General features: G+C 34.1%; 1 protein-coding gene and 1 long non-coding RNA gene across 4 annotated transcripts in view; both read left to right on the top strand.

Moving 5' to 3' along the window:
* The window catches only part of LOC103935063 (exosome complex component RRP42-like), an 88,826-nt gene that overhangs the window by 32,142 nt on the left and 30,884 nt on the right, over positions 1-25,800 (top strand). For 2 of the 3 annotated variants that reach the window (XM_048578224.1, XM_048578225.1), the window contains exon 6: positions 23,697-23,821. In XM_048578224.1, coding sequence (XP_048434181.1) covers positions 23,697-23,821 — 125 coding nt within the window. Of the gene's footprint in view, positions 1-23,696; positions 23,822-24,135; positions 24,224-25,800 lie in introns of those variants that run through there. The other variant, XM_048578226.1, reaches the window with a different exon arrangement.
* Positions 3,569-4,684, top strand: LOC125474445. The gene is made up of 2 exons (XR_007256006.1): positions 3,569-3,930; positions 4,418-4,684. It is a non-coding gene; the product is annotated as an uncharacterized LOC125474445 (long non-coding RNA).

Raw genomic sequence — 25,800 nt, 5'->3', positions numbered from 1 at the left:
GATGGGTCACCCATCCTGGGAATGCTCTCGCGCGCTACTCGCTTAACTTCGGAGTTCCCACGGAACCCGAAGCCAGTGAGCTCCCAAAAGGCCTTGTGCTAGGTAGGGATGAGAATATACATATAAGAATCACTCCCCTGGACGATGTGGGATGTCACATCTTCAATGAAAGGCCAACTTTATTTTTTCATTCCCCCAATTAAACCGATAAACTCACACAACCTGGGTTTTAAACCAACCTCAGCACAGATTCAACCATTACGCAAAAACAGCAAGCAATGCAAACCATTAAACACATGCAACTTATATATGTAAATACCTACTTGCACATTATTATGAATGTCCATTGCATGGTTTAGTTCAAATCCTCCAACCCCATACACAACCCATAAGAGCCATTCGAAAACCAAAACAAACCCCCCTTGCAATTTAGCACACTAATCCAATTGAATCAAAACAAATTCAATCAGGAAACAGAAAGTTAAGAACATCCCAAAAACCAAAAGAAACCCACTTGTAGTTTTAACTCACTAACCCATCGAATCAAAACAAATTCAGTTAGAGAAACAGTCCAAAATCATATATATATATATATATATTATCTAAATGTAAACCAATTCTTAGCTAATTAACTGAGTATACCAAAGAATCAAATTAAATACAAATTCTTAAACCTTGGCATCCCAATAATCAAATAAGGAAAAACAACAATGTGTGTACTGCATGTGTGAGTGAATGTGCTGCATAAGTGTGTGAGTGTATATTGTATTGCCGAGGAAAACCAACAATATCTTCCAAGTGATAAAAAAAGGTATAAGCGTGAGTATATATTGTATGTGTTGTGTATGTATAAGTGCATGAATAAGTGCATGACAGTGTTTGTGTGACACTGCATATGTGTGTACTGTGTATGTATATAAAATGTGTGTGTAAGTGTAGGTAAGTGTGTGAGTGTATATTGTATCTGTATGCAGTGTGTATAAAAAGTTAACAGTAAGGTAAGGCATATACCAAATCATTTAGTTGGTATATACATAAAATTACAGTAGGGTAAGGCAACAATGTAATCAAGCTACGGAATATACATAAAATAATGACATCACTAAACTTTGCTCCTCAACAATGTAATCAAGCTAACAGATTTTAAAATACTTATTCCTAAAGAGATGCAAAATTACAATAGGGTAAGGCAAATACCAAATCACTTAGTCAGAATATACGTAAACTTTACTCCTCATAAAAAGAGAGAAAAAAAGTATATATAAAGAATGAGGAACACAAACCTATCCAAACAATAAAGATTTTGTAATAGGTAATAGCTTGCAAAACACCAAAAACTAATAGTTAGAAAAATAAAACATATATCAAGAAGATGAGACGAATTTGTAAGTAAAAAACTCCTCCTATAACAGCTATATTAAAGCATAAACATTCATGAAAACTCATAATTTATAGCTAAAAAGCACAAAGTATTTTTGCGGAAATATAAAGATCCCTTGTGTGCCCCAAATTGTCCTCTCTTAGCCTTCCTCCATCTTTACGTGTGAATTTTTTTTTTGTGATGTTGGAATTTTGATCTATGGAGTTTAAGGCTCTGAAATATAGTATGATTTCAGAGCATTTGACAATTTAGTTGTAAGCAGGAAAGTTAATAACTATGGTGGGCATATGAGAGAGAGAGAGAGAGAGAGAGAGAGTAGAAGCTCGTGAGGTTGTAGGTGGAGCCAATGTATCCCATATAACCACATTAAACGTGGATGCGAATGTTAATTTCCGAGGCAATGTTTAAGAAACTTAGAAGACAGATTATTATCCATTAATTGATTGATGCACACACAATAACAAATGGTTGGATTATGACTCTTTTCAAGCAAGCAAAGAGATTAAAAATAACAATCATTCAGGAAAAAAAATGAGCAAGAAGACAGATTCGGCGAAAAACCAACATCAACTTTTTGCAACTAAACAGAGGAATCCCAACAAAAAACAATGGTCCTTGACGTAAGAAATGAACTCACCGGCCCAACAGAAGCCTCCAGCACTAATCCTGAAACACCTCTACTTCTTAAACCTTCAATCACTACCTTTGCATGTTCGATTGCTCTGTAAAAAATTAGAGAGAATAAGAGTTTGTGTTCGAACACAGTATCAGGAGAATTGAAAAAACAGACTCTGTAAACCTCACAAACGGGGTGAGATCCTCTCCGGATCATTCTCTCAGGATCCGTTGGACCAAGCCAATCAAACTTGATCTTGGGGTTAGGAACAAAATATTTTTTCAACTTTCCATTTGATTCTTTGCAGCAGCTGCCATGGAAAGGCCATATGCATCTGCATCCATGGCTACTTCTTAGACATCTGCATGGCTCAAGTATTTTTCGAATTCTTGCTGACCACAATTACAATTTTGAATCTGAAGCTGTATGAAATAAATAGAGTTTGTAAACACAAAAGATTTGAAAACGACTTCTCAACTTTTTAATCAGATGAGGCAGGCATGGGTTTCAAATCTCAGTCTCTCTCTCTCTCCCCACCCTTCAGCGTCCTCCTCTCTGGCAAGTGATTGGGTTGATAATTAATCTTGGACTTAATCAAAGGAAGCCCAGTTGTGCAAATCCTTTGTTTTGGGCTAGTGGCTGCTTTGGTGAAGGCGCCGGCCCACATAATATTAAAATGATGGTTCAGGGCGGCTAATAGGCATCAACCCTACATCTAGGCTGATAAGAGGTATGGGGCAGTAGGACTCAGATCCTCTTCGGATCATTTCCGTGAGGATCCTCCTAATCGATTAATATCAACCGTTGATACAAATCCAACGGTCAAATTGTTTTCACCTCTTTCTCTCTCTTTCCCTCGACTCTTTTCTTTCTCCCTCACTTGGAAGCACCCACCACCACCACACCTGCATCTTCTCAATCTTCTTCAGCCCTCGCCCTCTCCAATTAAATTCCTTGTTAGCTTTTGTATTTCTTATCTCTTAATTTTAATTTTTGCAGTATGTTCAATGATATTTTTGTAGGTCCTTTGAATTCAACAGGAAGAGGAAGAATTTGCAACAGGGGAGGTTGGGGTAGGAGAGAGCCGGAAAGGGTTGCTGGGTTGTGAGACCACTAAGTTCAATGATTCAAGAGCTGTCAAGTTCCCAAGAGATAAGGTTATGAGACCACTAAGAGTGTTGTTGGAGAGGTTCAGCAAATGAAGGCCTCTTAATTTCCCAATGATACCTGCTGGAATCTCTCCTTCAAGTCTATTGCTTGATAGATATTACAACCCGTCTATAATTTTACTGTATTTTATTTTTTTGAAAAATGTTAAATGATCAAAATGCTCTTAGATGGTATGTGTCTATTTTTATTTATTTAGTATTCAGGACACGTATGAAATATTAATTAGTATATTACTCGTCATTACAAACAATTGAGTACATGGTAGCGAAAATTAGAACTTGGAACCAGGAAGATTTTAAAAAACAAGTATCAATCATTTTATTCAAAGTGGAGGAAAAAGATAATATCACTGGATGTAAAATATTAATGATAGAATAAAATAATAATAAAATAAGAAAGAGAGGAAGGGTGGAAAACCATCGAGAAAAGAAAGAAGGGAAAACGGAAGGGAAGAGGCCATTTTCTTCTTCTTCCTCCTTTGCTCACTTCACCCCTTGCAAACTATTTTCAACATAACTTCCTCATACGATAATGAAATCACACGAGGCCGGAAGCTATACTTTCGTATCACAGCCGTCTTCAATCTGATACCATACCCACCCTTTGAAAACGGGTGTACAAAGAAAACGAGGCCCAAACATATGGACGTTTTCCGGCGACTTTCCTCCGATTTCGGCCGACCCCGCTGGAACCTGGCCTCGACCCAAGTGAAAATAATGATTCTTTCCCCGTGGGCTCTCCTATAGCGTAAGTTTTTCCCAAGGTCTTAACTTTCAGTTTTGGGATCAGTTCTTGAATTTGAATTTGAATTTGGTATTCTGTATGAATATTTGAGATGATACTCGTTGTATAGTTTAGGAGTTGAATCGAACTGGGCAATAAGGATTGGTTGCATATTTAGGGAAGAACCTTGAAATCCTAACATTAACTTGGTTCTCTTTAGAAATGTAAGAGTTGGGTTTGTTTTATAAGTATTAATGTTATTCCAGAATCGAGGCCAGATATATTTGAATATTTTGTGTGCCATATTTGTCCTACCCTTGAAGAACATTGCTGAATTTGTATGTGTTGTAGCCTAGGTTTGTGTAGATAATTAGAGTTCTAAAACTACTGAGTGGTTCTATATTTTTCCATGGCATTGTCAGATGCTGATGCTAAATACTTGATTGGACAATGCTATTACCAGAGCAGTATATCACTCTTGGTTTTGGTCATTGATTTATTGGTGGTTCTTTATTTCGTTCTTTCAGCGGATGAAGAGCTTAAGACCGCTAGGAATTTATATTTTATTTTGAGGCACTTGGATAAACAGTTTGGTTTTCTATGTTAATTATTAAGAATCATTGATATGGTTTGGCTTGTACTAGTTACGAATAATTATTCGAATGTTATCGTTTAGGGATTGCATGTTATTCTATGGCCTGAGAACTAGTTCCTTGATATCAAACATTATACCTATTCTCTAGTTGAATATGACTATGTTCTGAATTCAAGACCAATTTAATATGGCGGGTCAAGTTCTTGTGGTTTGTTTGGCATGCTTATTTGATAAACTAGTGCAAATAAATGTTATCAAATTTAGTGAAGTTATAAATATACTGGATTCTATGTGAGGTGGTTGTTTTCAAACTATTATATGCTAAATACATAACTACTTATACAGAGAAAATGTAGACAGCTAGTTTTATCTGCCTATGTATCAAATTATACGTATCTTCCTCACTCAATTTCATTATATACTCCAATTGGATTAGTTCTAACGAACCATTTTATTTGCTATAACTAGTCCAGCTAGTTATTATTAGATTATAGTTATATTATTGCTTTTATATGTACTATTGGGTTTGTATTTTGGTATACAATTTGAAAGGGGTATGCTTATAGTAGTTGATTACAATTTATCTAAAGTATATTGGTTAGTAATGTCATGGCTGGTATAGATATCAATAGGACAGATCCAATGTGGTGTGATTACTATTCGATTAAGTTCTTCGCCTTTACACGTATCATGTTGTTTGCTTAAATGGTAGAATGATGCCCCATTAAACATAAATATCTATACGCATGCCTATACTGAAACCAAAATCAAGTTGATGATTCACGTTCTGAAGCTATATGTATATATGTCTCATTTGCCTAGACAAGCTATACAGAGAAAGCATACAGTTTTTAATAGTTATTCTGATTACATGTATGTAGTAATGTCTTGCAGTAGTCATAGGAGTTTATTGAACTGGTGAACTACGAATGGCTTGATCCCTTCTTAGGGTACGTAGGCAGTCTAACGCTAAAGTTAGATGCAGCCATAAAATGAAAGAAAATGACTGCATGGTTAAATCATTGATTGTGTTGTGGTCTTGTCTCAGAGGCGAGACATGATAGATAAATAGGAATGTGGTGATGTCACGTGTCGATCTTACACGTATGTCGGGATCAGGGTGTGATAATAGATCTATAAGTCTCAGAAGATAAGGGGTCTTCAAATATTTCAACTCAACCCCTTTGGCAAGAATTGTGATCTTGTATTGATAGATATAAGTGGCATTAGTTGCGTTGGTCGAAGATACTTCAAAATAAGTTTGATTGGTTTCATTAACAAATTTCATGAAATTCCAGTTCTCCAGGTGGTTAGAGGGCAACATACCGGAAAAACCATTGTGAGATAGATCAATGATGCACAAGTTTGGGAACTCATGGTTAGTTGCAAGGTTCCCAATTATTCCATGAAATTCATTATGACCCAAAATGAGAGCCTTTAACGCTGGTAATTCCTCCAACTGAGTGCAACGGGCCAAAAATCTACCATCCTCAAACTATTTTTATTTGGACATAGTTGAGGAGTATCTCCGTCAAAAGAATTGTTCGGCAAGTTGAGTACTTTCAAAGAACTGGAGTTCCCCAAACACTGTGGAAGCATACCACTTAGGTGGCTGTTAGCCAAATCAAGAACTTGTAGATTCATGCTGCAGAATAGTGGTAAGATCTCTCCATTATAATCATTGTTTGCAACATCATAAGTCATGATTGATTGGGGTGGAATTGGCAGTGAACCTTGTAACAAGTTGGACGTCATTTCAAAAAACAACATATGTTTCCATGGAAGAATGAGCGGGTTCTGGTCAAATGACTCGATGCCCGTTTAGAAGTTATTCGATAGACCCAAATTCAACATTCTCTAGATGCAATCCAGAACCATTTTGGTATTTGGCCATAAATATTGTTGTCAGAAAGGTTAAGATTGTATAACTCGTCCTGGTTTTGGAAAAACTCAGTAAACTTTGTTAAGTTGCATGAATCCAACCACAGAAGTTGACACTTTGGAAGAGTAGCATTCAAATTGGGTTTAATTTGCAGAGAAAATTAGTTGAACGATAACCGAAGTGCCTTTAAACTTTTGAGGTTGGAAGGCTGATCAAATTCAACTAATCCATATCAGTTAATTGGGTCAAATTCCTTGTAACCCAAGGTGGGATTTAACCAGTTTGTTCATTAGAACCCAAGTCTAGTTCTGTAAGTGGAGACAAGTTAGTAAGAAAACATGGGAATTTTCCCGTTAAGTTGGTATGCGCAAGGCCCAAATGATCAAGTTTGGTTAGCTTTCCAACCCAGGACCTGGAATAATCAGATGCTAACGATTGGTCTGTCTTTGTGAAAATGTCTTTTCCAGGCCAATACAAGCGACCATAAAATGAAGAAATGTTAAGGTAAAAGAGCTGAGTTAGGTATCTGAGTGTAGATGGAACATTGGGATCAAAATTAAAATAGTAGATGCCAAATATAGTTAAGAAACGAAGATTTCCGATGACAAACTGAAGTGGTTATCTGAGAGATCAAGCCTCTGCAAGTGCACAAGTCGGAAGAGGCTACTGTTGTAGTTGATAAAACCATAGAGACAGCTGCTGCAGAGTTCAAGGCCAATGACGTGGCCAGACTCTTTATCGCACTCAACACCATCACACGAATAACAGTTACTCTGATGAATGATGAAGTTTCCATTTTAAAGTTGTAAAAAAAAAAAAAAAAAAAAAAAAATTAAAACGGTAGTTGGAGCTCTCATCGGAGTCGGTTCCTTTCCCCACCTCTTCCATACCATCTCCCTTCTGACGCTACGCTGAACTCATGTTCCACTAATACTTTTCCACTAATTCATATTGCTAAAATGCTAATCTATCTACCTTTGGTAAAGTCTTGAACCAAATTATACGCCCTTGACTATAACGACAAACACTAATCCCTTGAGAGTGTTAGTCCTACTGATTAATTAAGTCTTATAGTCTTGAATCATATTTTCTCGATGAATGATGAAATTTTGAAAAATGACAACTTTTTTCGTCATCGTGGGGAAGTTTCTGAGTCCGTACAAGGAAAAATAATTGAGTAGCATCGAGTAACAGCAAAATTAAACAATATACAAAAAGTAAATTTTGACCATTGCCACTCCATTACCATGGCAATTTTGTTTTATGTTTAAAGGGAAGTCTATGGCTCTTCATGAACTGTCTGCCACCTTATATTTTTAGCACAATGTTTAATAATGTTGGCACAAGAATTGATTAAACTGTGAGGTGACAGCGAGTTTATTAAAAGTCTCATTTTTGAGAGAGTCTCCTTAGCATTTCCCTCCCATAATTGTGGAGAATCAACGTTATTCATGTTAGTCGAACTTAAAATATTTTACAAGTGAAGAAAGATTTTTAAAGTAAGAAAGGCAATCTATCGATCTGTGCCCCTTGGAAGGGATGTATAAACCATTTGGATCTTATTGACCAAATAAGCGATCTATATTGAACAAAATTTGTTGAAAGTACATTTGATTTTTCCCTCCTCTTCCATCTCCCTTCTAGTCGTATGCATAATGCATGGACTCTTCCATTAATTTCTTTGGTGTTTATCAAGCTGAACTCATGTTCCACTCATACTTTTCCATTAATTCATATTGCTAAAATGCTAATCCATCTACCTTTGGTTTCTCCCACTTTTCAGGCTTAAAGTCTTTGTTGGAACCAAATTACACACCTTTGACTGTCACCACAAACATTCTCCTCAATAACATTAATAATTATTTACCTTTGTTTTGTACCAGTTTTAAGGCTTGAACCAAATTACACGCCCTTGACTATCATCACAAACATTCTCGTCAAGGGATTAGTGTTTGTCCCACTATTAATTAAGACTTATACTCTTGAACCATATTTTTGCTCAACTCGATGAATGATGAAATTTGAAAAATAATAACTTTTTTCATCATCGTGGCAAAGTGTCTGTATCTATACAAAGAAAAAAACAATTGAGTAACATCGAGAAATAGCAAAATTAAATAAGCTAATTTTTAACTATGCCTCCTAAAACTTTATTTTGATCTCGTTTTGCCCATTGTAACTAAAAACTTGCACTTTACTATCTGAAACTCAGAATTCGTTCCGTTTTGACTTGTGGACTATTTCTTCCTTTTAAACTTATAGGATGCCTTCTAAAACATATGTGGGACCCAACACCCAATAAGTCTATGCCACATGTGCAATAAATTTGATTATAAATTTCCACTATACGTTAACATATATTCAACAATCAGACGATATTATGTTTAAAAGAAATTAAAGAGATGAAAAATATATAAATGAAATTGATTAGCCTGGTGCACACAAATCAACCACATAAGAAATTAACAGATCTAAGACAACGTGGAGCGAATTTTGAGTTTTATCGAAACGACTTTCAAGTTTCAGGAGGTAAATGGAATCAAAATCGAGTTCGAGGGGGCAAAGTGGAGTGACTTTTGAGTTTCAGGGAAAAAAAGTTGCTACTTTTGAATTATATGAAGCAAAGTGAGACGAAATCGAGTTCCAGAGTCGTAACTAAAAATAAACCATTAAATAATGTGCCAAAAAACAAATAAATAAAAAAAAACTTCTATCACCGCCACTCCATTATCAAGGCAATTTGGTTTATAATTAAAGGGAAGTCTATGGCTCTCCCATAATTGTAGAGAAATCAACGTCATTCATGTTAGTCGAACATGTAATCTTTTTTAAGTGAAAGAAAGATTTTCAAAGTAAGAAGGGCAATCTCACTAGGACCTATGATACTATAGTGTTTGTGCTTGAGTGGACTAAAAATTTGTATGAGCTCCTGAGGTTGTTGCAACACTCAAGGGTTTTGGGCTAAGACTGATTAAGCATGCTCAAGGAGGAATGACCAAAAGTGCATTTTCTATCCTAAAATTACAGTTTAGAGAAAGCTCAAAAGCTAGTAATTCTAAGGAGATGAAGTTTTGGAAGAACTATGATAAGAAATGTAGTTTTAAGACTAGTGACAATTTGGTGAATTGTGAAACACAATGGTAACAGGCAAGGCACAAAAAGAGGCTTGTAAAACCTGCAACAAACTGCACTTTGGTGAATGTTGGTATAAAGGCAAAGCCAAGTGCAAAGCCCCGAATTAAAGTTATAATAAAAATATTGTTTGCCTTGTTTTAAGGTTGGGAAATTACCTATAGTCTTGTGGGAACCAAAAATTACTTCTCCACTAAACAATCCATTAGCATGCTAAACATGAGGAGTGGAGTTACAATCAAGCAACATAATACCCACTCCATGGAACATGGAGAAATACAAGGAAATTGGGACTTGGAGCCCAAGAATTTTATGCCTATAAAGGACCTAGAATCCCACTAGAATGAGGGAAAAAAGGAGGTATGAGATTGTTCTATGTGTTACAAACATAGTGAACAAACATCAACTCGAGTTTCGGAGTGTTTTCTTGCAAGTCCCTCCGCTCTCATTGATGACAAGTAAAGATAGTGTCTAAGCTTCTCAACAAGGCTACAATATTATTGTTGGAGGTATATAATATTGTGCACACCAAAATCTTACAACATTAAAATTAACCATGTTAAATTCTGCAACCATATATAATATTGTGCACACCAAAAAATATGTATTAATTTTGAACGTATCTTAAGATTGGGGCGTGAGAAAAATTGTATGTGCAAATGAAGAACAATGAATGATGTTGTCGAGGAAAAAACAGACAATACAAGGTATAGAAAACAAGTTAAATCACGAAGATTCCATGACTTTTTTTTTTCTTGATGATTCAATTGTTTTTCGCTCCCGTGTAATAAAAGGAATAGGAACTGAACTCCATTCATAGGCACAACTCCTCATTGCTTTCTTTCGATAAGCTTAAAGCTAGGTGAGTGGTTACAAATAATGTTGATCTTTAAAGAAAAATAAAAACATTAGACCCTAAGCTATAAAATTAAAATTTTCGTTGGAGATGACTCTTATGCCAACAATTTTTTCATCTTAAATGTACCCATTCATATAATTTTCAATTTTTTTTTAATCTTAAATGTACCCATTCTTAAATATACCAATTTGTTATATGTAAAATGTACCCTTTTTTAATATAAAATGTACCCAATTTTTAAATATAAAATCTATTCAAAATTTTTTAATCCATTTTTAAACTTATATGGGTACATTCTTTTTCGTTGATTTAAGAATGTATCAATGTCAAGTTTAATCGAAGAAATGTACTAATGTTATTAAGCCTAATATCTTCTTCTTTCTGTGTTTTGAAGAATGTACTCATGTTTTGGTACAATAATTTTTTTGTTGTTAATTTTGATAAATGTACCCATACACACACGCGCACACACAATATATAAGAGAGAGAGAGAGAGTATAATTTATATTTTATTATTTTTAATCCCACAAATTATGAATTTTATTTAAAATCTCATTAATATAAACAAATACAAATTTAAAATTTTAATTAAAAAAATATAGTAACTTACACTATTACATTAATGTTAGGAACTTCGATAAAAAACTAAAAACACACAAGGTTTCAATCAAAGAATATTGCTAGGAACCGCATCCAAAGTGTTCATTTTTTTAAACTTTATCTATAAAATTAATCATGTTATATCTTGCAATATATAATTAATATTGTGCACACCCAAAAATATGTGTAAGTGCTGAATATGATATTAGCTAGCTTCGAAAGACTTCCATCGATTCGTCGGCCTGTCACTTTGAATACATGGTTAGCTCGACAAGAAAGTTTATGTTGATGATCAGTGGCTTATAATCTGGTTCACGAGACCTCATCCCTGTGATTAGTGGAACAAAAGTTACTTTGTTTATGAAAGAGATAGGAGCCTCAGTGACATTTTTTTTAGTAGGAGTGACAATTAATTGATTCTTATGCGTGCAAAGCTCGAGAAAATAAAATACTAAACCTAAATTGAAGGCTAAATTAATTAATATTCACGTACTATTGAATAAATTGTGTGTATATATTGTAAATCCTACTACATGGAAGAACTTCAACTCATGTAATTAACATGAGATAAGTAAGTATAACGACAAATAAATTGAGGTATGGAGTATATATACACAGAATTAGAACCTGTATTAAAAAGATAAATAAGCATTGAGATGAGTCACATATGCAAACGACGACTTGACTGCAAGTCTTCAAGTGATTTTATCTGCTCAAAGTATTATGTTCACATTCTTTAAGATCAAACGAGCATACAGATAAAACTAAACAATCGAGTTTGTAAATTATTACATGCAAACGATGAATGACTTCTAATCTTCAAGTGATGGGGATGGGCTGATTTTATCAAACGATGACTTGACTTCAAGTCTTAAAGCGATGGTCTGAGCAAATTATTATGTTCACGATCACCACCCATTTCTCCACCGTCTTGACTTCTTGTATGTTTAGGATCACTATTTTTTTGGATTCTTTTGTAGTCCATAGTTCCCGTAGCTCATTGAAAGAAACAACTTTGTATATACTGTCTACAAAAAAAGGGACGTCGATTTCTCCACCTTTAATTATGTAAGATCCTAAGCATATTTAATTCGGACATAAAAATAAATAAAAACAAAAACATACATCATAGTAGATGCCAAATATAGTTAAGAAACGAAGATTTCCGATGACAAACTGAAGTGGTTATCTGAGAGATCAAGCCTCTGCAAGTGCACAAGTCGGAAGAGGCTACTGTTGTAGTTGATAAAACCATAGAGACAGCTGCTGCCGAGTTCAAGGCCAATGACGTGGCCAGACTCTTTATCGCACTCAACACCATCACACGAACAACAGTTACTCTGATGAATGATGAAGTTTCCATTTTAAAGTTGTAAAAAATAAAAAATAAAAAATAAAAATGAAAACGGTAGTTGGAGCTCTCATCGGAGTCGGTTCCTTTCCCCACCTCTTCCATACCATCTCCCTTCTGACGCTAGGCTGAACTCATGTTCCACTAATACTTTTCCACTAATTCATCTTGCTAAAATGCTAATCTATCTACCTTTGGTAAAGTCTTGAACCAAATTATACGACCTTGACTATAACGACAAACACTAATCCCTTGAGAGTGTTAGTCCTACTGATTAATTAAGTCTTATAGTCTTGAATCATATTTGCTCGATGAATGATGAAATTTTGAAAAATGACAACTTTTTTCGTCATCGTGGGGAAGTTTCTGAGTCCATACAAGGGAAAAATAGTTGAGTAGCATCGAGTAACAGCAAAATTAAACAATATACAAAAAGTAAATTTTGACCACCGCCACTCCATTACCATGGCAATTTTGTTTTATGTTTAAAGGGAAGTCTATGGCTCTCACATAAGAGAAATGCTAAGTGAAGTCGATGGACCTTCATGAACTGTCTGCCACCTTATATTTTTAGCACAATGTTTTATAATATTGGCACGGGAATTGATTAAACTGTGAGGTGACAGAGAGTTTATTAAAAGTCCCATTTTTGAGAGAGTTTCTTTAGCATTTCCCTCCCATAATTGTGGAGAATCAACGCCATTCATGTTAGTCGAACTTAAAATATTTTACAAGTGAAGAAAGATTTTTAAAGTAAGAAAGGCAATCTATCGATCTGTACCCCTTGGAAGGGATGTATAAACCATTTGGATCTTATTAACCAAGTCGGCGATCTATATTGAACAAAATTTGTTGAAAGTATATTTGATTTCCCCTCCTCTTCCATCTCCCTTCTAGTCGTATGCATAATGCATGGACTCTTCCATTAATTTCTTTGGTGTTTATCAAGCTGAACTCATGTTCCGCTCATACTTTTCCATTAATTCATATTGCTAAAATGCTAATCCATCTACCTTTGGTTTCTCCCACTTTTCAAGCTTAAAGTCTTTGTTGGAACCAAATTACACACCCTTGACTGTCACCAGAAACATTCTCCTCAATAACATTAATAATTATTTACCTTTGTTTTGTGCCAGTTTTAAGGCTTGAACCAAATTACACGCCCTTGACTATCATCACAAACATTCTCGTCAAGGGATTAGTGTTTGTCCCACTATTAATTAAGACTTATACTCTTGAACCATATTTTTGCTCAACTCGATGAATGATGAAATTTGAAAAATAATAACTTTTTTCGTCATCGTGGCAAAGTGTTTGTATCTATACAAAGAAAAAACAATTGAGTAACATCGAGAAATAGCAAAATTAAATAAGCTCATTTTTAACTATGTCTCCTAAAACTTTATTTTGATCTCGTTTTGCCCATTGTAACTAAAAACTTGCACTTTACTATCTGAAACTCAGAATTCGTTCCACTTTGACTTGTGGGCTATTTCTTCCTTTTAAACTTATAGGATGCCTTCTAAAATATATGTGGGACCCAACACCCAATAAATCTATGTCACATGTGCAATAAATTTGATTATAAATTTCCACTATACGTTAACATATATTCAACAATCAGACAATATTATGTTTAAAAGAAATTAAAGAGATGAAAAATATAAAAATGAAATTGATTAGCCTAGTGCACACAAATCAACCACATAAGAAATTAACAGATCTAAGACAACGTGGAGCGAATTATGAGTTTTATCGAAACGACTTTCAAGTTTCAGGAGGTAAAATGGAATCAAAATCGAGTTCGAGGGGGCAAAGTGGAGTGACTTTTGAGTTTCAGGGAACAAAGTTGCTACTTTTGAATTATATGAAGCAAAGTGAGATGAAATCGAGTTCCAAAGTCGTAACTAAAAATAAACCATTAAATAATTTGCCAAAAAATAAATAAATAAATAAATAACTTCTATCACCGCCACTCCATTATCAAGGCAATTTGGTTTATAATTAAAGGGAAGTCTATGGCTCTCCCATAATTGTAGAGAAATCAACGTCATTCATGTTAGTCGAACATGTAATCTTTTTTAAGTGAAAGAAAGAATTTCAAAGTAAGAAGGGCAATCTCACTAGGACCTATGATAATATAGTGTTTGTGCTTGAGTGGACTAAAAATTTGTATGAGCTCCTGAGGTTGTTGCAACACTCAAGGGTTTTGGGCTAAGACTGATTAAGCATGCTCAAGGAGGAATGACCAAAAGTGCATTTTCTATCCTAAAATTACAGTCTAGAGAAAGCTCAAAAGCTAGTAATTCTAAGGAGATGAAGTTTTGGAAGAACTATGATAAGAAATGTAGTTTTAAGACTAGTGACAATTTGGTGAATTGTGAAACACAATGGTAACAGGGAAGGCACAAAAAGAGGCTTGTAAAACCTGCAACAAACTGCACTTTGGTGAATGTTGGTATAAAGGCAAAGCCAAGTGCAAAGCCCCGTATTAAAGTTATAATAAAAATATTGTTTGCCTTGTTTTAAGGTTGGGAAATTACCTATAGTCTTGTGGGACCCAAAAATTACTTCTCCACTAAATAAGCCATTAGCATGCTAAACATGAGGAGTGGAGTTACAATCAAGCAACATAATACCCACCCCATAGAACATGGAGAAATACAAGGAAACTGGGACTTGGAGCCCAAGAATTTTATGCCTATTATAAAGGACCTAGAATCCCACTAGAATGAGGGAAAAAAGGAGGTATGAGATCGTTCTATGTTTTACAAACGTAGTGAACAAACATCAACTCGAGTTTCGGAGTGTTTTCTTGCAAGTCCATCCGTTCTCATTGATGACAAGTGAAGATAGTGTCTAAGCTTCTCAACAAGGCTACAATATTATTGTTGGAGGAGACGAAATTTTTCGCTCCAATAGTTGGCACCGTTTGTGGGAAACGTACAAAGAGCCGTATGGAGAAGTACTAATATACACTTAACCTAAGGGTATGATAAGAGGTATGGCTTGTCATAAGTGTTATACCCTTCTATATGTCTTATCATGAATGGATAAGACCATTCATACAAGTCTCACAACTCTTTCGAAAATGTATGATGAAATCTATAAAAGGAAATCATTCCTCTAGACAAATTATTCAACGTGAAACAAATTCTCTTCTTCCCTTTGATATGTTATTTCCTTATCGGCACTACAACATAGTAATCAATAACCTTACAACATTAAAATTAATCATGTTAAATTCTGCAACCATAAATAATACTGTGTGCACCAAAAAATATGTATTAATTTTGAATGTATCTTAAGATTGGGGCGTGAGAAAAAGTGTATGTGCAAATGAAGAACAATGAATGACGTTGTCGAGGAAAAAACAAACAATACAAGGTAAATCACGAAGATTCCATGACTTTTTTTTTTTCTTGATGATTAAATTGTTTTTCGCTCCCGTGTAATAAATTAAACCCTCTTTTTGACAATTGTAGTATAAGTATAAGTAGAGATCGTTCTGGACCGGGGATTAGGAGGGATTGTTAATCACTTGGATTTTGACTCAAAAACGTAAAAACAATATAAAACACTAAACTAGACTCAAAGAATGTGAAACTAAACGTTAAAACATTAAGACAAACCAAAAGACTCAAAATTCTTTAAAAACACAAACTAAATTGATTTCTAACTAATTTGACAATAAAGTAAAGGGGGGATTGTGTTTGGACGAGATTAAATTAAATGGACAAATTGTAATTAAAGGCAAAACGTAAATATGAATGAGATGAAAATATGGATGATGGAATAGCCAAGGGGTTCTTCTCCACACATGTTACACTTGCATACAAGATTGATTCTCAGTTGGTCTTTCGATAAATTATGATTTCTCAACACCCCGGGTTAATTAGGTCCGCTTAAATTAACCGTCAAGTTTTCCTTAAGTTAATGAATTGGATGACATCATACGACAACCCAAAGCATTCTTCAAAAGTTCCTTACATGACATCATAATAAAGATACAATCAAAGATCATTACGTTCAATGAAAACTATAAATGTTGACGAGGCATTCGTTACTATGATTGCATGAAACTTATGCCAAGAATTTATTTAACGCGATTGTTTATAAGCAACCTCCACTACTTGTGAATATAAGTTCATAACGATTAGGTGAAACTCACTTATATTCTAGCGTCATATTCATGCATGAAAATTAAGCGCGCATTCTCAATAAACATACATAAATAAGTTATCAATCAAACGGTTAAACAAATTGAATCCACAACTTATGAAATTCCAACGAAAGTTAATCAATTCATATTGCAAACATAAACATAGTTTCGAATCACCCCTTAGCTAAAGGGGGTTTAGTTCCTCATAACTTTGAAATCAAAGAAACACCTAAACATTCCAACAACTCAACTTGAATTGTATGAACGTTTAGGCACTCTTCTCTTCCGTACAAAACAAAGAGAATTGAATTTAAACATTGAAATCAAAGAAACACCTAAACATTCCAACAACTCAAACTTGAATTGTATGAACGTTTAGGCCCTCTTATCTTCCTCTTTATTGTAGCATAAGGTCTAGGGATAGTTGGTTGGGGGGATGGAAGTGTGGAATGGAGTGGGGAGTGATGGAAATGGAAGATGGTTTTTGGATTCTAAGGGAGAGAAACTCACGGCTAGAGAGAAAGAATGGATGTGTTTGTGGAGTGTTGTGTTGTGAATGAGATGTTAAGTGAATGAATGGAAGTGTGGGATGAATTGAATGATGCAAATGAATGAAGTGTGTGTGGTTTATATAGGGAGAGAATGGATGGGAGAGCATGTGAATGATAGCTAGGAGAATGATTAAAGGGGTGTGAATGGTTGGAAATGCATGTGGGTGAATTGGTGGTGCAATGATGAAAGAATAAGTGCATGTGTGTGTTTTGTGTTGGAATGAATGTGGATGCATGATGAAGAGTTAATAAATAATGCATGTAGGGTTAGGAAATAAAATCATAACTTAAAGGGGGGATGATTAAAGGGTGTGTGAATGCATGTGTTGAATTGGTGGTTCAATGATGAAAGAATAAGTGCATGTGTGTGTGAATGGTGGTAGCTAGGGTGAATTATGATAAATGCATGTGGAATAAAGATGGAGAAGGTGGTGAAATGATGAAGTAGGAAGGTGGAAATGCATGTGAGATGTTCTTTGGAGAAAGGTGGATGAATGTGCATGTGAATTAAGTTGTGAAAGCATGTGGAATGTTTTAAATGGTTGAAATGTGTAGATGATTATGAGTATGATAAGTGATAAGTGTATGGTTATGATAAGTGATAAATGAATGATATGTGGTGATAAATGAATGATATGATAAATGAATGATATGTTAAGTAATAAATGAATGATATGTGGTGAGTGATAAGTGAATGGTTTGATAATTGATAAATGAATGATATGCTAAGTGATAAATGAATGATATGTTAAGTGATAAATGAATGATATGTTAAGTGATGATAAGTAATGATAGGTGGTTATGATAGTTTGGTCTTTAATTTCGTCCATTCCTTTTGCTCCAAATATAAGCTATCCAATCCAAGTCCGATTTTGCTCCAAAATGCTCCAAAAGGCATCATTTTGCATACCTTGCCCTTAGAACCTGAAAACACACAAAAGAAGCATAAAGGACTAAAATAACTAGAGAAACATAACGTAAATGCACGAGAACAAACCTTTTAAGTCGCATGAATATGCTCCTATCAAGGCTGTGTTGTTTGCTCTTGCCACACTTCTGGTTATTGAGCTTCGAAGGGCTGAGAAGGATCAACGGGGAGGAACAGGAACTGAACTCCATTCCGCATTGCTTTCTTTCGATAAGCTTAAAGCTAGGTGAGTGGTTACAAATAATGTTGATCTTTAAAGAAAAATAAAAACATTAGACCCTAAGCTATAAAATTAAAATTTTCGTTGAAGATGACTCTTATGCCAACAATTTTTTAATCTTAAATGTACCCATTCACATAATTTTCAATTTTTTTTAATCTTAAATGTACCCATTCTTAAATATACCAATTTGTTATATGTAAGATGTACCCTTTTTTAATATAAAATGTACAAAAAAATTTCTATAAAATGTACCCAATTTTTTAATATAAAATCTATTCAAAATTTTTTAATCCATTTTTAAACTTATATGGGTACATTCTTTTTCGTTGATTTAAGAATGTATCCATGTCAAGTTTAATCGAAGAAATGTACTAATGTTATTAAGCCTAATATCTTCTTCTTTCTGTATTTTGAAGAATGTACTCATGTTTTGGTACAATAATTTTTTTGTTGTTAATTTTGATAAATGTACCCATACACACACACACACACACAATATATAAGAGAGAGAGTATAATTTATATTTTATTATTTTTAATCCCACAAATTATGAATTTTATTTAAAATCTCATTGATATAAACAAATACAAATTTAAATTTTTAATTAAAAAAATATAGTAACCTACACTATTACATTAATGTCAGGAACTTCGATCAAAAACTAAAAACACACAAGGTTTCAATCAAAGAATATTGCTAGGAACCGCATCCAAAATGTTCCTTTTTTTAAACTTTATCTATAAAATTAATCATGTTAAATCTTGCAATATATAATTAATATTGTGCACACCCAAAAATATGTGTAAGTGCTGAATAGGATATTAGCTAGCTCCGAAAGACTTCCATCGATTTGTCGGCCTGTAACTTTGAATGCATGGTTAGCTTCACAAGAACGTTTATGTTGATGATCAGTGGCTTATAATCTGGTTCATGAGACCTCATGCCCGTGATTAGTGGAACAAAAGTCACTTTGTTTATGAAAATGATAGGAGCCTCAGTGACATTTTTATTAGTAGGAGTGACAATTAATTGATTGTTATGTGTGCAAAGCTCGAGAAAATAAAATACTAAACCTAAATTGAAGGCTAAATTAATTAATATTCACGTACTATTGAATAAATTGTGTGTATATATTGTAAATCCTACAACATGGAAGAACTTCAACTCATGTAATTAACATGAGATAAGTAAGTATAACGATAAATAAATTGAGGTATGGAGTGTGTGTGTGTGTGTGTGTGTGTGTATATATATATATACTGAATTAGGACTTGTATTAAAAAGATAAATAAGCGTTGAGATGAGTCACATATGCAAATAACGACTTGACTTCAAGTCTTCAAGTGATTTTATCTGCTCAAAGTATTATGTTCACATTCTTTAAGATCAAACAAACATACAGATAAAACTAAACCATCGAGTTTGTAAATTATTACATGCAAACGATGAATGACTTCTAGTCTTCAAGTGATGGGGATGGGCTGATTTTATCAAACGATGACTTGACTTCAAGTCTTAAAGCGATGGTCTGAGCAAATTATTATGTTCACGATCACCACCCATTTCTCCACCGTCTTGACTTCGTGTATGTTTAGGATCACTATTTTTTTGGATTCTTTTGTAGTCTATAGCTCCCGTATCTCATTGAAAGAAACAATTTTGTATATACTGTCTACAAAAAAAGGGACGTCGATTTCTCCACCTTTAATTATGTGAGATCCTAAGCATATTTAATTCGGACATAAAAATAAATAAAAGCAAAAGAATACATCATAATCCGAAAAAATAAGAGTCCTTTTGATGACCTAAATTTTTAGTTTTTAATTTTGAGAAATGAAGTTATTTAGTACTGCGGTTTAGTGATATTACTCTTTAATTGTAAATGAGAGATTTCAGACTCCAATTTCATGAATAACAAATTCATACCAATTTATTGTCCAACCCTTTTGGGAAATAATAACCACACACTTGTCTCTCCTATTACACACACGTCATTATATCTAATCAGTGCATTGAAAAGATGAAACAAAAACAACGACTAGGATTAAACAGATGTGTGTATGGTTAGAAAACTAGAGTGTTTACAACATTTCTCTTTGATTTTTAGTTTTCAATTTTCAGATTTCTTTTGAAGGATTGAATAAAGGAAATTTAATTGGTAATTGTTTTCAGTTTTAAACAGTGAACTAGTATTTATTAAAAACTATCTTTCCGCTGACTATCTAATGTGGACTTAGTGGTGCCTTGTTTATTGATTTTGCCATCATGTTTTGATGTTCCAAATGTTAGCATGTTTCTAGAGGATTCTCAAGATCAGGGCATGGCACTAATTCTCCCATTTTTTGAGCAGAGTGATTGAAATTGATAAGTTTCTTTAATGAGTAATCTATATTCTACCTTCAAGAGTTACATGTTTCAATTCGATCCTAGACAACGAGGCTTTAGTGAAAAATAAAGAAAAAAGAGTGCAAAATGATACTTTTTTTAACGCTTATAACGATTTTCAAAAGTTAGTGTTCGGTCAAATGTTTGAATCGAAAAGATTTTAGCAGATGAGGCGAGGAGGAAGACGGGGAGAGTGGAGGCAAGCAGCGCTGTGAGGGTTTTAGCGGTGAGAAAAACGATGTGGGAACTGGGAAGTATCTAGAGAAACGGTGGGTCAACAAATTGGAAATTTTTTTCAATATGCTTAGAACACAAGATAATTCATCATGTGTTTGTATACAAATAGTAAGATTTTTTGTATGAAAAATTAATAACATAAAAATTAAATTTTTTACCACTTATATAATAACACGTGATATATCACTTGTGTTACGGATACAAAAAAAAATTTCTCGACAAATTGAGTTAAAGTGCACTTAATTGTTGTTTCCAACTAAAGTGAAAAAACGAAAGGAAAAGAAACTGATGTTCCCAAAGGCTGCTTTGAGCGAAACAGGCATTCCAAGAGTAAATGTTGCAGCTGGTGCATCAGGCAGCAAGGCTAACTCGTTTTAGTGATGAGATAACAGTATTACTTGTATGAAAGTTTTTGTGACATTCTGCCTAGCATTTGCAATAATTATGACAAAGAAATAAAGTTCTGTATAAATTTTCTGAACGTAACGAAAATAATCACTTCATTTTGTTAAAATTTTAAACTGTTCCCCTCTTCATAATTGCTATGATTTTGAAAATAGACCCATCAGCGTTAATCTATCATAGTAGCCATATAATACCGTTTGGCGTAGACATGCAAAACTCGTAGTTTCAATTCACGGTCAGCATTAGTGTCAGTATCCTTGAATTCCATATCTGCCAGAATCTGCTCAGCATCATTGTCATACTCATTTCAAACTCTTGCGTCTTGAAATTATAGCCGCTTAATTCTGTCACAGAAGGTCCCTCTTCCACTAAACTCCTTAGTTTTTTTTCTCCAACGCTTCGGTCAACCTGAGTTTCTGCTGATAACATAACATAAAATTAAGCTTTAAACCAAATACATGATAAATAATACATAAGTATGTAAATATATATCATGTATAAAATGAATATTTAAGTGACAACAAATAATCTGTGGGGAAAAAACTTCTGGGCAATAAAGTTCACGGAGATACATTACCAATGCTTAAAGAAAGTCAGTCACTGAAATTCTAAAGACATGTAGAAGTAGATATGCGTATGTTTACAAATGCAATAATTGTGAAACAGAAAGTAACCATAAAATCATACCTTCCACTTTACCGACTTTGGTCTTGTCCTTAATCTGCTTTTTATTGGATGCCTTCTTTACAGCACCTGGGACCAACCCTTTGGCAACATCTGATGCAAAACAGAAGATCAGACATTTCCAGTCATGCGTAACCACATACGACAAAAATGAGATTGCCCAAGAGCTAAAAACTGCCTCAAGAATGTTGGTTGGTGTACCAGCAGTTGACTGCGACGATGATTTGGAAGTTGGATTCTTCTTTGATTCTTCACATCTGACTAAGAAAATTAAGAAACAAAATTAGACAAGAAGATATGGAACAAGCGCTTGATACCAACGTAGGTACAAAATATAATAAAAAATACCATACATGATTCCTGCAGAAAAGGCAGACACTTCTTTCAATGTAATCTCCACAAGCATGGGAAATTCTGCAGAGAAAGGAGAAACAGATGAGACAGACATTCTAATTAATTCAAATGACTTCACTATCCATGACAAACAGATGAAACAGGGCATTCGAAAACAATTCGTGGATCCTTTGAATATAAATTACCTAACAAAAGATCTTAAACTATTGATGCATCTTAAATCATAAATCATACACCAAAGCATAACTGCTTTCAGGCCTCAGCTAATATGGACTCAACGCGAACTAACCTTTCTTGATTTCATCAGACCCCTTAGCAAAAGCAAGAAGCTTCTCTCTGCTCTTTCCCATAACATGAGACATGTCCTAAGGGGATATCATGAAAACTATTAGTAATAATTTTTGCTTTTTATATAATTCGTGTGTGTATATCACGTGTGGCGTGTGGACATGCATTAATTAGAACACTGGTCTTACTGGGAGAGGAAAGTATGGAGAGTTCATATATATAGCTTTGTAATGATCAATACATTGTTGTCTGGTTTTCGTTCCAACATGTTCAGAAACTTCAGTCCAACTCCCAAATCCATACATTTCAATACCATAAACAGCAACATCAAAGAACAAGTGATAGTAGACAAAATTTATTAGTTGCACAGGAGAAAAAAAATAAGTTTATCATAATAATTGAAACAAGAAATCAGTTTTTTCAATACCTCGAGCAGTAGCATCTCTTCATCTACATTCCAGTCTGGAAAAATAAGTGGAAAAGCCAAATTGTTCTGTTTAAAAACCATAAAGTCCGCAAATGCATGCTTAATTAATAGTCCAAGCTATATTGAAAGCATCTCCTTGATATTTATGAAGTTAATTAGATCAGAAATGTATTTTCATATCATATGTTCAGAAATGGTGGGATTATCCATAGGAGAAAAGCATTTTATATAGGGTGGCATTACTCAGGACATTCGTTCTGATGGCCGAAAAAGATTGACTCCTCGGCCCATCAGTGTGAAAACTGGAGTTATTTCCCAGGTTAATATATGTCATATGTTTCACTAAAAATAATGGATTTTATTTTTTGGTGTGACATGAAATTTTACTTATTTTGTTATAATTTCCGTTCTTTGTGGCCGTTGCCCAGGCAAATGGTTTGGCAAGGGTCAGGTTGGGTGCTGCAGATGTCATTGCCAATGTGAAGGTATAACCACGGTCTTGATGTTAAGCGCATACTTACTTTTACATGCATTTATACTTATTGTAAAGCTGTTGTTTTTTTACTTCTGCAGGGTAGAGGGGGTGAGGAGCTGTCAGCAGAACTCTCTGTGGCTCTTCGACGTTGCCTGTTGGGTGGTAAAAGTGGATCTGGTCTGTTTTCTCTTTTGGCAATGGATTCTCGGTTGAGCGTATTTTAATCCAACTGCAGAGTTGAAAATGTAGGTGCCTTTGTTTGTCTCAGGTGCTGGAATTGATCTCTCCTCTCTGGTAGTTGTGGAAGGAAAGATCTGTTGGGATCTTTACATTGACGGCCTTGTTGTCAGTTCAGATGGGAATCTTCTAGATGCCCTAGGTGCTGCTATAAAGGTACTTGATTTTCTTTATACATTACTTATATAATGTCATTGAACATAAATAAATTAGTCTATCCTGATATTTCCTAGTTTGAGCTTAGTGCTCTTGCAAACCAGTCTTTATAACGATTCGTATCTTGTGATGTTCCCAAAGGCTCTAAAGTGTCTTCATAATTTCATTGTCTATCTTAATTTTTACACATTAAATTTAGTGTGACTAGCAAGGAACAAGAGTTAAAGTGCACTTAATTGTTGTTTCCTGAAAAAATGAAAGGAAAAGAAACTGATGTTCCCAAAGGCTGCTTTGAGCGATACGGGCATATACAGGCATCCCAAGAGTAAATGTTGCAGCTGGTGCATCAGGCGATGAGCTACCAGAGGTTGATGTAAGTGACGAGGAATTTCTGCACTTTGACACATCTAAGATCCCTGTCATGGTTACATTAACAAAGGTGACAAAATTTAACCATCCCTTCTGAAAGTTTAAATAGATAACCGTGGATAATCGTTCAAATGAATTGGATTTGGATATGAAAGTTCGGGGATATTTTGGATATGGGAAAAACTGTGAAAAATATTCGGTTATTGTTTTGGATATGGTTATAGAGGTCTCCAATCCATATCATTCCCTGAATCCGAACCGAATTATATATAATATAATAGTGTATATATATATATATATAATTATATATAATAGTTGCACTATGTGAGAAAGAAAATTATATATAATAGTTATGGGGATGGATATAACATTTTCGTTCCCAAATCGAACCATTGTCATCCCTAAACCGGAAGAAAGAAAATAAAATTGGTCTTTTGAGAGTGGTGAACCATTTGGGATTGCTTTGAGGTTTGGGGGGAGGGTTGGACATTTGCCGGAGTAATGAATGATTTTGATTAATTTTTGTCGGAGAAATGATAAATAGGATTATTAACAGAGAATTGTTATTGCCCTTTAAAATTTCAAATTTTCTTTTTTGGTGGTATCCACATGTTTTATGTATGGCATTTGAATCACATTAAAGAGGAAAGCTTGACTCCTTAAGATTGAGGAGGAGTAATTCCTTCATATGCTTTGTTATACCGATTTACAAAACTTCATGCATATAATCGAAATCGTGTATAAGGTAAATCATATTATAAAGGTCATAACTACAAAATAATAATAATAATAAACTATAAAATCTTTATAATGTGATTTATAATATGAACGGTTTTCACCAGGTGAACGAAGTTTTGTAAATCAGTAACAAAGTATGTTGAGAAGAAACTCCTCCTTAATCTCATCTATTGAGGAGCTAAGTTAATTTCTTACCTAAATAAAAATAATAATCAAATGGCACAACCAAACTCAAGGAAAAGGGTTTCAGGAAGCTAAGCAACTTTTTCCATTGGACTCTCCTTCTGCAATGAGGATGGAGATGTGGGTTATTTTATTTCCAAGTTTGTTAAGGACACGTTTGCTTTCTTGTATTCAAATTTCAATTTCATCTCTAAATAAAAAGCCAAGCCTAAAGTGAATACTGTTTTAGGGGTCACAAGCTTCACTAAAAATAAGTGGACAAAAATGCCTCCAAAATAATGCATCAAATGTGGTAGGAGTATTTTCGTCATTTTAACAATGTTATTTAATAATTAATATTCTTTTGGACAGTTTTTTTTTTTTTTTTCCAAATAATTAGTACCTCATAATAGGCTAGCAATAATGTGATTCAATCAGTTGTTTATTAAATATTATTTTCTTATTTTTAAATACGTTCAAACATCTTAAAAGGTTGTAATGTTGGTTATAAAAAAAGTCTTTTGCATGCGAATAATAATGTAATTAAATTAGTTGTCAAATTATTATTATTTTTGAACAAACGATATTATCTACACTAAGGGAGAGGGGGGTGGGCTTAGCCTCACAATGTGCTAGCAATAATGTGATTCAATCAGTTGTTTATTAAATATTATTTTCTCTATTCTTAATATAAATTCAATGGAGATCGA

Source organism: the organism of the source record quoted next, unplaced genomic scaffold, assembly GCF_019419815.1.
Source record: "Pyrus x bretschneideri cultivar Hongxiangsu unplaced genomic scaffold, Pyrus_bretschneideri_v1 Contig12, whole genome shotgun sequence".
Taxonomy (NCBI): Eukaryota; Viridiplantae; Streptophyta; class Magnoliopsida; order Rosales; family Rosaceae; genus Pyrus; species Pyrus x bretschneideri.
Note: the sequence above shows the minus strand (reverse complement) of the source record. Positions and strands in the feature narration are given on the sequence as shown.